This window comes from Pyrus communis, chromosome 6 (genome assembly GCF_963583255.1).
Source record: "Pyrus communis chromosome 6, drPyrComm1.1, whole genome shotgun sequence".
NCBI lineage: Eukaryota > Viridiplantae > Streptophyta > Magnoliopsida > Rosales > Rosaceae > Pyrus > Pyrus communis.
In genome coordinates this window covers 20,785,790-20,800,461 of record NC_084808.1, presented here as the reverse complement: position 1 = coordinate 20,800,461, position 14,672 = coordinate 20,785,790, and the positions used below count along the sequence as shown (strand labels likewise).

At 40.0% G+C, this 14,672-nt stretch overlaps 1 protein-coding gene, 1 non-coding gene and 1 pseudogene across 3 annotated transcripts; all 3 read right to left on the bottom strand.

The window, feature by feature from the left end:
* Nucleotides 1-5,468: 5,468 nt before the first annotated feature.
* Nucleotides 5,469-5,664, bottom strand: LOC137738499 (U2 spliceosomal RNA). The gene has a single exon (XR_011068949.1). It is a non-coding gene; the product is annotated as a U2 spliceosomal RNA (small nuclear RNA).
* Nucleotides 5,665-7,071: 1,407 nt separating this feature from the next.
* On the bottom strand, nucleotides 7,072-7,253 carry LOC137738505 (U2 spliceosomal RNA; annotated as a pseudogene).
* Nucleotides 7,254-9,094: 1,841 nt separating this feature from the next.
* On the bottom strand, nucleotides 9,095-12,930 carry LOC137736988 (probable protein phosphatase 2C 42). Of its 2 annotated transcripts, none has more exons than XM_068476322.1 (4): nucleotides 12,144-12,930; nucleotides 11,342-11,712; nucleotides 10,248-10,484; nucleotides 9,095-9,812 (listed from the first exon to the last, which is right to left on the bottom strand). In XM_068476322.1, exons 1-4 carry the CDS (start codon nucleotides 12,478-12,480, stop codon nucleotides 9,585-9,587), a joined length of 1,173 nt encoding a protein of 390 aa, XP_068332423.1. In that variant the 5' UTR covers nucleotides 12,481-12,930; the 3' UTR covers nucleotides 9,095-9,584. The 2 variants fall into 2 exon arrangements, with proteins under 2 accessions (XP_068332423.1, XP_068332424.1); XM_068476323.1 differs by having other exon boundaries at nucleotides 9,095-9,797; nucleotides 12,144-12,926.
* Nucleotides 12,931-14,672: the final 1,742 nt, after the last annotated feature.

Here is a 14,672-nt window from a genome sequence, read left to right as displayed (position 1 = left end):
CGCCAAATCCTACCTATTAGATTTACCCCAAATTGTTAGCATACCCATATACAATCCAGGGTCCTCCACCATTTGCATACCCAAAACCCCACATAACTCCATCCGAGTCGCGAGCGGGGTGTTGGCCCCAAAAAATGCAAATGACTTTTGCATACTAACCTCATGTCCCAACGCTAAGTAGTAAGAGTCGAGGATCCTCACAATGTTCTGTCATTTATGTGTCGAAGCTGCAAGAATATGAGGGTATCATTGACAAAGAATATGTGGGAGAGGGTGGGGCCGTGCATACTAAGTCAAATTCCTTCCAAAAAGTCATCCTTCACCGCCCTTGTATTAGCCTAGACAAGACGTCACTCATGATGAGGAAAAGCTATGGTGAGAGAGGATCCCTTTTGTCGGAGGCCCCTTGACGGTTTAAATTTCTTCCTTAGCTGCCCATTGATAAGGACAGAAAAATCCACCATGGATACACATCCTATCACCATGTTGACCCACCACTGGCTAAAACCCATATGGAGCATAACTGCTTCTAAAAAAAAATCCCATTCTATCCTGTCATAGGCCTTGTTCATATCAATCTTCATTGCTAATTCAAACTTCGTCTTGACTTTTCAGAGTTTTAGAAAGTGGAAGACCTCGTGTGCTACTAGAATATTATCATGAATTTGTCTTCCCCTAACAAAGGCATTCTGGCTCGAGGATATTAGGGATGGCAACCAGGGCTCCAATCGATTAGCCAAGATCTTCGAAAAGATTTTATACGAATAGTTACATAGGTTAATCGGATGGAATTGTCCCACCGGAATCGGGTTTGCAACTTTTCGACTGAAAACAATATGGGTTGAATTAAGTTTCCTTGGGCTGTCATCACCATTAGCAAAAGCACGAACCATTGCGTTTACCTCCCCTTGAATAATATCCCAGTAGGAGTGGAAAAGCACCCCGTGGAAACCATTGTGGCTCGAGGCCCACAGACTACCCATCTGAAAAATGACCGCCTTGATTTTAGCCATCAATCGGGCTCGAAAAATGAGAGTTCATCTCCTCAGTGACAGATGGTTGCACACTATTCAAACCGATCCCCACTCCCGACTGCCCAAGAGGTGAAGATACACTTGAAATGCGTATTGACCACCTCGTTAGATATCGACTGATCCCTTCTTCCAATTCCCTTGCGCATCCTACATTTTCTTAATTTTATTAAAGCGGCGGCGTTGGATAGTAATTTGGTGAAAAAAGTAGGCGTTCGAATTGCCCGCTTGCAGCCATTTGATACGGGATTGTTGATGCTAGAAATTCTCGTCTTTTTCCTCCAATTTATCCATCCGAGCAGTGACACCTTTAATCTCATCCTCATTGTCTTTCCATCTACATTGCAGCTGTTCCAGATAGCGGCTAAGAGTCCCAATCTCCTGTTGCCTTTTCCTAAAACGAGATTTACTCCAGTTCAGAAGATTCCCCTTGTAAGAATTAATGCACCTTAACCAATAGTCCACCTCACCTAGACCACCCCTGATACTCCAACTATTCTCAATCGCCACCCTGCATTCATCCTCCTAAGGCCAAAAGGCCTCGAATCTGAAAAGTTTCTTTCATTTAGGAATAGCTGGCTCCGTGCTCAAGAGTAACGGATAGTGGTCTGAGCCACACACTATGCAATGAGATTGCCAACTTCCATTAACTAGGCCCCAATTGAGACGTTTATGCACTAGGGTATTATTCCTAGTGCCCCGTGAAGTTTAAGCCGCTAAAACCTAAGTCAATCAATCTCATAGTAGACATAAACTTCTAAAGATATCTTGGTCTTGTGTGGAAATCCTCCCTACTGCCCGATTTCTCAAATTCCCATAAGAACTCATTAAGGTCCCATCCACAAAACCAAAGGTCAGCAGTGGGCTCTAGCATCCTAGTAAGCCAATCCCAGAACTCCCTCTTATCTGCCTTATAAGAAGTGCCATATATCCATGAGGCTTGAAACCAATCACAATGATCATTCTCCCGTATCATGGTATGGATCAAATTCTTAGTCATAACTTTGATATGAATTTCCACATGATCGTTCCACCAGAGGCTTAACCTACCAGTCGTTTCCACCGGTGGAATATCCCATCCATGAGTATACCTCATTCTCATTCTGATCCCTTGTAATATATGGCTTTTTTTCTTGGTTTCAAATAAAAACACCACAGAGGGTCTATGTTTCCGTATAAGCTTGTGAATGGCTCAAACCACCATGTTCGACCCTAAACCACTATCCATAAGAGGTGCATCATGTAACATCCTACATCGCCCAGGGGAGTGGATCATCTATGCGTTATATGTATATTCCCATCTCTACCTAGCACGAGGCCTTTCGGGAGCTCACTGGCTTCGGGTTTTATAGGAACTCCGAAGTTAAGTGAGTTCGTGCGAAAGCATTCCCAGGATGGGTGACCCACTGAGAAGTTCTCGTGTGAGTTCCCAGAAACAAAACCATGAAGGTGTGGTTGTGGCCCAAAGCGGACAATATCGTGCTACGGTGGAGTCTAGCCCGGGATGTGGTGGGGCCGGGGCTGGGATGTGACAATTTGGTATCAGAGCCAATCCTTGGTCGGAAGTGTGCCAACGAGGACGTCGGGCCCTTAAGAGGGGTGGATTGTAACATCCCACATCGCTCAAGGGAGTGGATCCTTTATATATTCCCATCTCTACCTAGCACAAGGCCTTTTGAGGGCTTATTGGCTTCGAGTTCTGTAGGAACTCCGAAGTTAAGCGAGTTCGCGCGATAGCATCCCCAGGATGGGTGACCCACTGGGAAGTTCTCGTGTGAGTTCCCAGAAACAAAACTATGAGGGCGTGGTTGGGGTACAAAGCGGACAATATCGTGCTACGGTGGAGTCGAACCCGAGATGTGGTGGGGGCCCAGGCCGAGATGTGACACATCATATCGATTTTGCGGCTGTTTGAGGCCAGCCGCCGCCACCACCCTGGGGTTATTTTCCAGCCTTTCGCTCATGACTTTCATCCTCAGCAATACTGTCAAGGTAGTTCCAGATATTGTCTTCTTCTATCACTGAGACATCTTGCAGGTCCTCCTTTACAAGGATCGCATTCTCAACTGTAGACCATTGTTCTTACTGGAACATACCATCAAAATAACTCTTTTTCCTTCTTCCATGTATTATGATGTCTTCCCTAACTTTGGCTTTTTTCTTGGGAGATTGCACTCCCAGATAAGACTTATTGTCATTGCTTTGCTTCAAACCTATCTATTCAAAGATATTGGGCTTTCCTTGGGCTATCTTCACCTTACATGGAATAGCCATATTAGAGATTACAAGACTCGGGGATAGGTCTATAAAGATCATCTGCATTATTGGGTTACTATGTTGGCCACCAGATGAAGATGACTCACATAATTGGGGTCTGTCAAGTGTAGCAGGCTCCTATCTCATACATTGTTCCACCAGGTCTTGAATGCTCACACAATCCCCCCTCTGGGTGGGCTTGAGTATCCCACCTAATCAAATTAGGGTAGCCATATCCAAATCCATCACCTCTCATAATTATATTATGAGCCTTATGTGGTAAGGTCCCACCAATTATCACCTGGAAAAAGCCGTTGTGTTCCTTACTTCTCGTGCTGCCAACAAATAGGGTTCTAGGTTCAGGGAACCTTGGTCTGTGAGTTCCGCAGAGGATGTCAGGGGATCTCTTCTCACTTGCCTACCCACCACGCGCTGCTTCGTTCACTAATTCCCCTCCCATTTGTGATGCCTTATTCTGTCGCTCACGAATTGCCCCATCCTTCCGGCATTCCCCGGGGACGATCATGTTAGGCTGCCTGTTTTCATATTCCCCTTGGCTGTTTTGCTTTGGTCCATTCTCCATAGCCCGCCGCCCTTCTCTCCCCCCACGGTTGGGCCGGAATGAACACTCAATGCTGATATGCCCAATTCTCCCACATTTGTAACAAAAGTCTTGGAGCCGTTCATACCTAAATTCAATCCATTAGTCCGTATCTCCAGATCTTGGTAGCCAACACCTAGTGATGAGTGGATTTCCAGTATTAACCAGTCATTGGGTCCTCCAGTTCAACGAACTCCCCCACCTCGGCTAAAAGATGCCTGACACTATTCTCAATACATGTTACTAGGCCATCTCTTCACATAGAAGTTTTGGTAAGACAGAGAAACCACTAAATTGTCATTCGCATTGACCTAGTCCCAGATGATATATATAAGCCTTTATCTAAAAGGATCTCCATTTTTGGCGGACAACAGTTGGAGACTTTTTGAAAATATTATCTAGGACTCTAGGTCAACTTTTTGAAAATATCCAAACAGATTCCCATTTTCAATGGCCTCATATTTTTCCTTTGTCACCTACGTAATAAATATGAACCTTATAAATTTTTAAGTACATTCATTTTTGTTATTGTTTATTAAGAAAATGAAGGATTCGAGCTAGAAACCACTTTTTCTACAGCTGAGAGAAAAATATTGCTAATTAAACTAAGTGTGTTAGGTTTTAACAATGCATAAACAAATCATATTTTATGAATATGATATAGTTTTTTAGTTGTATAAAGGTAAACTAAGAATGTCATATCCACGGATGGAGAAAATTGAGGAAGTAGTCTGGGATTGGGATTGTTTCTGGGATTGGGGATTTTACATTCGTTAAGGGGTATGGGATTATGGAAACAGAGTCCATGGATACAGAGAATCATAGATCTGTTCTTAAGTTCATTGTCAAACTAAAGCAAATTAGTGAAAGTAAACGGCATTTGGTTTCTGTTTGTTTTTGTAAACGGTTGTTATTGACATTGCAAAAAGTTAGTCTTACTCATACATGCATACTTATAATAGCAACAACACTGAAAAAGAGTCGACCTCACTCATACTTACAATAGCAAGTGCTTAGAAAGTGTCTCAACTTATAAATATAGACATCCATTATTTGATTTGAGTAAATTACTTTATGCATGTACAAGCAATGACATTATACATGTATAAACAATAATGTCATTGCTTACATAGACATGTTGGCTTCCCTCAAATCAAATAATGAACATACATATCTACAATGTAAGTGTGTTGTATTGTATTTTATACTTATCTTGTTTCTCCCACGTTTTTTGTGCAGCCGATGTGGGATATGAAACGTATACAAACAGCAAAATGTAGATGGTATTGCCAAAAGCTAATTGGAACTTCAATTTCAGAAGTAAAAGGGGATAATATATACAAGTGACAAACTAAAATGGCTGTTCTGACGTTTTTGAAACCTTGTGTGAAAATTAAAAAGTGAAGCCCCTTGGCAAATTAAGGGAAGAGAATCTTAAAGCACATACGAGCTGGCATGAGGATAGAAGGTCTAAAATAAAAATGAACAACTAAAGCATCGCTACAAAATTGGCTTCCAACAGGGACTGATTGGTATTACTTAATATAGGTTGGGCCATGAAAATTTAAAACTAGGATTTGGTGGGTTGTGCCAGGCCCGAGCAGTAGTGCAACGCTTGGACGACACACGAAAGCTCCAATAGCAAGCTACTGTAGTGAGCTCTCATCCTAAAAAAATTAATTTAATATCGTGTGGACCATTGGTCCACGTATCAGATATTAAACTGATAAGAACAGATACTACACTTGATCTTAGCCAAAAGGCCGAGAAAGGTATGCTTATGTCAATAATGGGCATTCGTTTTTATACGCAGTTTCGTTCTTCTACTTTCTTCCGTGGTCGATGTGGGATTCTAATGCACTATTTCGAAGTACTCTTTCTGTCCTCGTACTTCAACCCAAGTTCACCTAAAGCCTCTCCGCAGCTCCCGCAAAGCATACACAGAAAAGCAAATGCATTAAGCTAATAAGATAAAAAAATAGAAAAAAAATTAGTGAAAGTACATAACTGAAACTACAGCTCTTGGGAAATATCCGTTAATGGATGTTTGAGATGATGGCTTTGAGCTTCTTCTGCAATGCTTCAATTTCTCCTCACCACCAACACCAAGGTCTCTTCTCTCTCCTCTCTCCTTTCTCCTCTCTCCTCTCTCATCTCTCTCTCTCTCTCTCTCTCTCTCTCTCTCTCTCTCTAACAGTTAAGTTTTGTGCTAAAAATTTCAGCCAAATTGAAGGTTACAAGCAGCGAAGGTCTTGAAGAAGTGAAGAATCTCATAAGAACTGTTGGGATTCCATCAAAAACCTCCGCTCCAGCAAAATCTCTTGAGAATGGCAAATGGGTCAAGCTCATTTGCGGCGCAAGCTTCGAAGATGTGGTTCATATCAGGAACCTTTCTCTGGTTTACGCTCTTGCAGGAAATGATTAACTAAAATTTAACTGATTTTTTGCTGACAAATTTAACTGATTTTTTGCTGACTAAGTGAGATTAGATATTGGATTAAATTGATGTTAATTGCTTGACAAACGATTGGTTGCAGTTGATTGCATAGACTCTGCAGCGGATGTGTCAGTGGTGAGTGCAGCGAACGAGGGGATTGATGCAGCAGTTGAGATTTTCAGTGGAATCACAGCACAGCGTCGCTTGTATCAAGGATTATCCAGAGCATCTCCTTCGGGCATTTAAGACTTGGTTTGGTACTGGGATGATTCTGAAAAAAGTTGGTATAAAAAAAAGCTGGGAGTTGTTTTTTGTGTTTGGTAAACATTCAGCTTCAGCTTTTTTTTCACACTTTTGGGTGAAAAAAAGCCAAAAACAAGAAGCTGCAAAACCCAGCTTTGAAAAACGATTTTTTTTCACATCTGTTTTACATAAAAGTTTACCCAACACTATAATACAGTTTTTTTTTTTTTTTTTCAAAAGAACTTTTACAAAAAAGTTTACCAAACACTCTGCTGCTTTATTTCACAGCTGCTTATTCTCACAGCACAATAGAAACAGTTTTTTTTTAAAGCACAGCAATACCAAACCAGCTCTAAGAGAGGCCGTTTCTTTGGGTGTGAACTGTCAAATGTTAAAATAAATACTTGAGTAATGGGCTACGTTCGGCTTCTAAATTCTAACCTAAACTGTGATAATACAAAAACATAATTAGGTTGGGCTGTTAACGACTAACCTATGATTTGGTGGGTTGTGCCGGCCCGAGCAGTAGTGCAATGCTTAGACAACACACGAGGTCTCCGCAAGTTATTATAGTGAACCCTCACTCTAAATAAATTAATTTAATATCGTGTGGACTATTGACTCACGTATCAGATATTAAACTGATAAGAACAGATGCTACACTTGATCTTAGCCAAAAATTAATTTTTTCCTCTTTCTCGTCCTCTTCCTGGCTGCATCATTTTTTATTCTCCTCCGTGGCTCGGTTTGAACGATAGAGCTGGAAACAAGAAATTCAGGGGGGAAACCGGATCTGCGAAAGCTTTCGTTTAAGAGAATGCTGAAACAAGCCGGAACCATTTCAATCTGCTGTAGTTTAATTTGTTTAAGAAAGTTGATGTTTTGCTGAGAGCAAATTGCTCTAATCCAACCTTGTCCATGTTGGTCAAAACGCAAAGCAGGGACCATGTTTCTATTAAAATGATGGTAATAGTAAACAAATAGTATTATCAATGCAATATTTAATGTAAAAAATTACTATCTGATACAAAAATGTCATATATCACGTAACCATAAGTTATAATATAATTGGACGATCTGATAATATTCCACCCAATGATATAATAATATAATTTATATTTTAACACATAATGCAATTATACCAGTGGTATTCCACCATGACAAATATTTGCCCCTCGTGACTTTCCTCTTTGTTGTATGCATTGGCATCCCAAGACTTCATGGATGCAAAGTACAATCAATGAACTATGTTTTCACAACATAAATATCGACCCCAACTTATGCTGAAATAAACAACATATATTTATCGGATTCGCTTATTAGAGCAATTCCAGCTATTCCCAGCAGAGGTAAGAGCCGTTTAACTGCCCAAAACATAAAAAAGTTGCTTCAGCGGGCCATGGCGATTCGGGGGCTCCGTCAATTCCGTTGTGCTGTCCAGCCAACTTTTGCCCGCCCATGAGTCCACTCATGACTCCACATGGAACGGCGTTAGTCAGTGGAGGGCAGGCCTTGCGACATACGCCAGCCGACAGAGTCCAATGGCTCTTTGCCCTGCGTGTCCTAGATTGTTGGATTTCTAAACCGTCATTTTTTATTCCTCGAAAATCCTACTATTGTGCCACATGGAACAATCATGATTAATCTAACTGTAAAAAATTAAATAAAAAGAACAATTAAGTCTATAAAAACTCAACCATCTTCTTCATTCCCCACACTACAACTCATTATTTATTTTCACTGTTTTAAAAATCTCCACCTAGATGTTAGGCGGTTAGCCACTGTCTCGATTAATGCCTAGACATTTAAAAATTAAGAAAGGCGTCTAGACCTGCTTAGGCACTCTCCTAGACCGCCTAGGCACCCGCCTAGGCAACCGTCTAGGTTGCTACTCTTAGACAGAAAATAAATAACTTTCATTTTATATTTTATTTTTCTAATAAATTGTAAGAGACTTATTGAATACTTAAATGAACACACATTATATGCTTGTTTCTCATGTTTTTCCCTTATATTCCAATACTTCATATTATATATATCATTCTATTTTGTAGTTTATGATAAAATTATATATATTTTAAGTATAAACAGACATTTATTTATACGAAATATAATAGATCTACTCGCCTAAACGCTAGGCCGCAGCCCATCGTCTAACTAGCGCCTAGCGTCTTTTAGAACCTTTTTATTTTTACTACAATCTCTTATATTTGTTTTCCACTTTCCAAGTACTTTTGTTACAAAAAAAATTAGAGAGAAAGCAAGTTGATCAATTGGAAAAGACGTTACACCCAAGGACGTTGCTTTGCTTGAGACTTGAGTGCTAGTAACTCATTATTCAATCACAGGAAAGAAATGAGAGTGCAACACATGTAGAAGAAGATTTTTGCACGTGACACTATAAATGGTTGAGAATCTCATCAAAAGTTTGAGCGAGTAGTATTCATGAATAATCACACATGACGAGAAAATCTCATTGGAAATATAAGATAATAACGACAAGGGGAAGATAAAGCCAACAAAACATTAAAAAATTTAAAATGTATATAAGTGAATAATAATTGTCTTTGCCCTTGCCCATACCCAACGAATGGAGTTGCCCAAAGTCAATTCAAATGTCTTGCCCTTGCCCTTTCCAAAGGATGCAATTGCCGTTACAAGCAGTTAAAAGAGTTCCCTGGTAATGAATAGAACAAGAGGTGTAGCTGTACTTTTGAAAGGAAAAAATTTATACTGACACTGCGGCTCTCGCATTCTGTTTCCGAGAGGCAACCAAACCAACTACAACATTCATTTTAGATACGACATAAACATGGAATTATACGACTCTGTAATTAAGTTACTCTTCTGACATTAAAACTTGAAAAGCCTCTTCAAAAATCAACCATCATCTCTGGATCCCGGTGGTTTGTCTAGCCAATTCATCCTGGAAATTATTTCTCCCGATAGTAGTATGATCGTTCACGCACGTATCAAAATCAGGGGCAGCAGAGACATGTTTGATTTCATAAACGTATCAGTGGTCACGGGCACTTTTTATTGATACTGGGGGCTCTTGCGCTGTGCCTCTGGATATTAGGTCATGGTTTAAGAATAAAACAATGACAGTTATATCATCGTGAAAATGCCGTCTGACCTTCTTGTCAATTTTTCGAAGATCTGAATATCGCATCTCTCTTTTCCTTGCAGCTTCTTGGAGAGCCGTCTTAACAAGCCGCTTGGCACTTCCCTGCCAACACAGGTACTAGTCAGCATCAGAGATCAAGAACAGCATATAATCTCATTAAAACAGATATAAACAATAAGTATCAGATACCAGAAAATGCTTAAAGCATCGGCTCAAAGCCAATGCTTCTTTTTACTTCCCTAAGTTGCAAATTAAAAGGCAAAGTATTTATCCTTACATCTATATTTCCGTCAATAGGTATTCAAAACTCAAGTCGGCACAAGCATCAATATCAGATAAAAATGCGACAGCGAGGAATAAAGATAAATATTTTCAAGAATATTGAAACCTATATGTTTCGTCTGGCCATCCATTCAAATATACTTCTTCTATTGCGATCATTCTTTAAGGACATTTGATCTACACCAAGGCAGGTAAGAAAGTATGACATGAATGTGATTGAAAATAAGAATTATTTAATATGACTAAAAACTGAAAAGGTCAGAATCTTACTGCATGTGGATGATTGTGGACAATCTCAACCGCTTTTTCATTACTCAAGTGTTCCCATAGACCATCAGAAGCAAATATAAGGAAAGAATCATTTGGATGGAGGGGATGAGAAAGAATGGTTGGTTCGGCAGACAAGATAGGCATGGTCATTGGTTCGGGAAGTCTGAATTTTGCACTAATTGGCTCCCTGTTAAACCGTGCATGTTTCATATATACGTCACCTATAGATTTAGATACCTACATCAAATAAATGCAAGGAGTTATTGCAAAACATCACTATTTAAGAATGAACAAACTTATGAACATTTATAACAAAACATTCATAATATAGCCCAAAAATCTCCTTCCAGAAGGATTCTAGCAAGATAACAGGCTTATGTAGATCTAAGAAAATACTAAGTATTTATACATTTGAACTCCTATGATTTTCAACAATTGCAAAATAAAATAGATACAGGCTTAGTGGGAAAAGGCTTTGTTGTTGTTGTTGCAAAATAGATACACATCTAATAAAAAAAAACTTGGCACTGGGGCAAATTTTAACTTGGGAACAAATCAACAACCTTTAAGTTCATTATCTCTTGCCTATCAGACAAACAACCATGATTTCAATTAGACCTTGCAAAACAACCCATTCACCTCACAAAATTTGGTTGAATCAGGTAAAATCAAACTTATTGAAGATATTATGAATCAGCGAGGGTGTTATCTCAAGTTATAAACAAAGCTAGAAGCTAATGAATAAATTAGACTACTCTATCTTAGTTCAAAATGCTCATCAAAGGGCTTCCTAATCCTTCACAATTCTAAGCTTTCAGTAATTCTTATTGCCGGATCCTAAACAGGACGAGCATAAGATGCAATACAGCTCTGCAGATGCATGACAGACATAGGATAGAAATTCTCAGACTAAACACCGCATACACAAAACCTAGGAGGCTAGGACTAGGGTTCTTGCACCATTTCGACAAATATTGGCTTCAGAAACAACAGGTAGGAGAACAGAAACACTGATGACATAACTGTAGGTAGTTACAGATCAATGCACACCTAAACTAATGAGCTTTTGGATGAACAATATAAATAAAAAATACCTGGATTATCCCTTTTACTCTCCAAACTCCATGCTTTAAAACGACAATTTCAGGATCATGTGGGTGCAAATCTTTCAGCTCATGCCTAACCTCCTCGAGATTTGCATTGTGTTCAGTGGACAACTGGATCGCAGCAATTTCCCCAGTGTTGCCCACTTTCTTCCCCAACACACACCGTGAATCTCCCAAGTTTGCCACAAATAGGGTCCCCTGACATATTACTCCAACCAGACAGCATGACCCGACAGTTGCTACTTGGGGTCTAGTACCCCACAGCTCCGAAACAAGGGCAGTAAACCCTTCCTCTGTTCGGAGAAAAGCATTTTGGATAGTCTCTGCTGTCACAACACCTTCAGACTCCGCTGATATTGCTGCATAAACACAATGCCTAAGATAGCCAACATAAGAGCGGCTCATTCTTCAATAGTTAAACAGGAAACCCGACCCCAAAACTGCCCAACTAAAGTAAAATAAAAACAACAGGAAACGAAAACTATGCATTACAACGAAGAACCAGGCAGTGTCCCACAATTTTTTTACTCGCTTAGCAAATTCTACGCGCAGAGATATATATTCAACTTTCCAAAGCATTGTATGCAGAGATAATCCGTGATCCAAACTCAAAAGACCAATCAAAATCACAACTTAAACAAAAAGCTCACAGCTTTAACAAACATCACGATTAACAATTCCGATCCACAAATTAACAATCACACTTTCTCCACCAAGACGTGGCGAATTCGAAACCATGCCATTCAAATCTAAAAATCATATATATTTGAGAGGGTTGGGGATCACGAACCTTGGAAATGTCTAAATAAATTGTCGCAAACGTATCGAGCGGTCTCCGGGCCGCCATGTCCGTCGTATACGCCGACGAAGGTTCCAAAGGGTCCAGACTCGATCTGGCTCTGGTCCTCGAGCACCTGATTGGCTTGGACCACCGCCATGGAGAAATCGCCCCACGCGTACTTTCCGAAATCTCGGAACCAAAGCAAATTATCTTTGCCATCTCGTCCTCCACCGCCGCCTCCGATGTTCGCAGCGCCGACGATTCCGACAGAGCCAAGTCCCTCACCGTCGCTGCGCCCAAATGGCTTCCAGCAAAGAGAGAGCAGATTCATCAATGCCTGAAGCATCCCACATCTCTCAAAAACCCTAACCCGAAACTCAAAGACCCTTCAGGACTCCGAATTTGGGGGAAGAGGCTGAGAGGAGGGGAATCCTAGGTTTTAATGGAAATTGGGAGGGGAAGGTATAGGGGGGAAAGGGTGCGCAGGTTAAGGGTGGGGGGTGGGTTAAGAGGGGAGGCGCAGGATAGAGAAGAGTGACGGCAGGGGGGTTGTGTTCGGTGGTAGAGGAACAGGAAAGGCCTCGTTCTCGGCTGTATTGTGGGCAGAAGATGGTGTAGGGAAGCCTCTTCTTGAGTGTCACCCTTCAATGCCTCTTTCTTTCTTTTTTCTTTTTTTTTCGCTTTTTTTTTTTTTAATATTTTTAAATTTAAATTTGTTTTTTCCACTAAGAAATTAAGCCAATGTTTGTAAATGTTTCTTCTTTTTACTTTTAAGGCATGAGAAAGTGGACGAGATATGCATATCTTCATCCGTACAATTTTTGGTTTTATATTCGGTTTTATTTTCGTTGTTTAGGATATGTTATATACAATTTAAGTACAATTATGCATGTGGTACTACTCAAAACTATTAGAAGCATAAAATTTCTTGAAGTTCTAATTCGAATGGCTCTAAATACCCTTGAAATGGTGTTATGTTTGTAGACAAACATTATTTTCATTTTTTTTGTCTAGAAAAATATAATTTGCGTAGATTCTACTATTTGAATCACAAACTTTCAGAAAATACGCCTTAGTTGTTTACGTTTGGTTTAAATTTTGACATCTTGAGCACTTCTCTTTATTTGTTGCTTTCTTTTTGAACAATAGTATTTTGTTGCTTTATACTTATTCCTAAGAGGAAAGTGTTTGTTTTTTTCTTTGGAAGAGTGTGTACCTATGCGATCTTATAGCTCAAGGCCAATTTGTCTTCTTTCCACAATGTATCGCTCGCTCAGTCCAACGTATTGGATTTAAGCGCATCACAATCTCGATGCATACAACATACATGTAAATTTTAATAACGATAAATAATATCCACGCATTATCGATAATCTGTGAATAATCAAATATTTGTTCTACAATCAGATTAATCTTATGTAAAATAAAGAATACCGCTACTCTAACAACTTTGCGCAGCGGAAGCTTGTCTTGCTCATTTTGCAAGTGGATCGGAAGAGTGTTTCCTCTACGAATGGTCATCAATTTCCTTCGCTATCTGTACTGTGGCAGAATAGGAGACAGATAACCAATTTTAAGCTCCACCATACATAATGATCCAAAACCACAGTGCTTGCTTGGTTATTCCAAATTTCTCAGCATCGCAAGTTGCCCCGAAAACAACATAGCCAGTCGAAAACTGGGTCCGATTCAACGACTGTTAGGGTAGCAGAGTGTCAATCCTAAACGACTGTGGTTCGACAAAGCCGTTGCGGCCGGAGATATACGTTTCGAGTGACTCGTTTGATGTAACCATAGGAGCCCCTACCTTCTAACATGCATGTTAAGATATTGCCGGAAAAATAGACATTAGCTAGCCCCGGTCTCAATTCTTGCAGAAGATTGTGTGCCTGTAGTTAATGTAATTGATTAACTAATTTTTTAGTTTGTTTCCCAGGCCACTGATCTTTTCTGCATAAATTAGTACATGGTCCAGTAAACTAGTAGTGGTTTCAAATTTATTGTGTTACGAAGTATTTACATCAAACAACCTTTCTTTCAACAATTTAACAACGAAGTTTCCAACATTCCGGGATTTGATATACAATGATCCAATATGTTTGGACAACACCCTGTGACGGTTAGTAACCTATTCATGGAAGGTTGAAGGTTGTTCCATGCCTAGACTATTAAAACCCCTACGAGTATGGAAATAAATCATTCAGAAATTAAGAATTACTTTTAAACTTGGTTTAGTGAAAACTGTTTTTCTTCCTATCCGTAAACTCTTATCTCTTTGGTGGATTTCTTAGAGTGACGAGTTGTTTATCTTTGAGTGTTCACTTGTGGTTTCTCTTTAATCTCCGTTATCCGGTGTCAAATTGGTAATCAGAGCTCTATCCGATCATGGTTGGGAGGCATGGGCGTCGTGGAGGCCGACAAGCTTGCCAGTACTCACCACATCGTGAGAGACATCTGCGTGACATTGAGATGGATGACCTAAGGAGACAAGTGCAGCAGCTTCAGCAGCATCTTGAGTGCTATGAACCTCTGGAACAT

Excerpts from the sequence above, each read along its gene's own strand:
- LOC137736988 (XM_068476322.1), bottom strand. The coding sequence starts at position 12,480 with ATGCTTCAGGCATTGATGAATCTGCTCTCTCTTTGCTGGAAGCCATTT. Across the intron at positions 11,713-12,143 it reads TTTATTTAGACATTTCCAAG|CAATATCAGCGGAGTCTGAA; the intron begins GTTCGTGATCCC and ends GTGTTTATGCAG. Across the intron at positions 10,485-11,341 it reads GAGTAAAAGGGATAATCCAG|GTATCTAAATCTATAGGTGA; the intron begins GTATTTTTTATT and ends TATTTGATGTAG.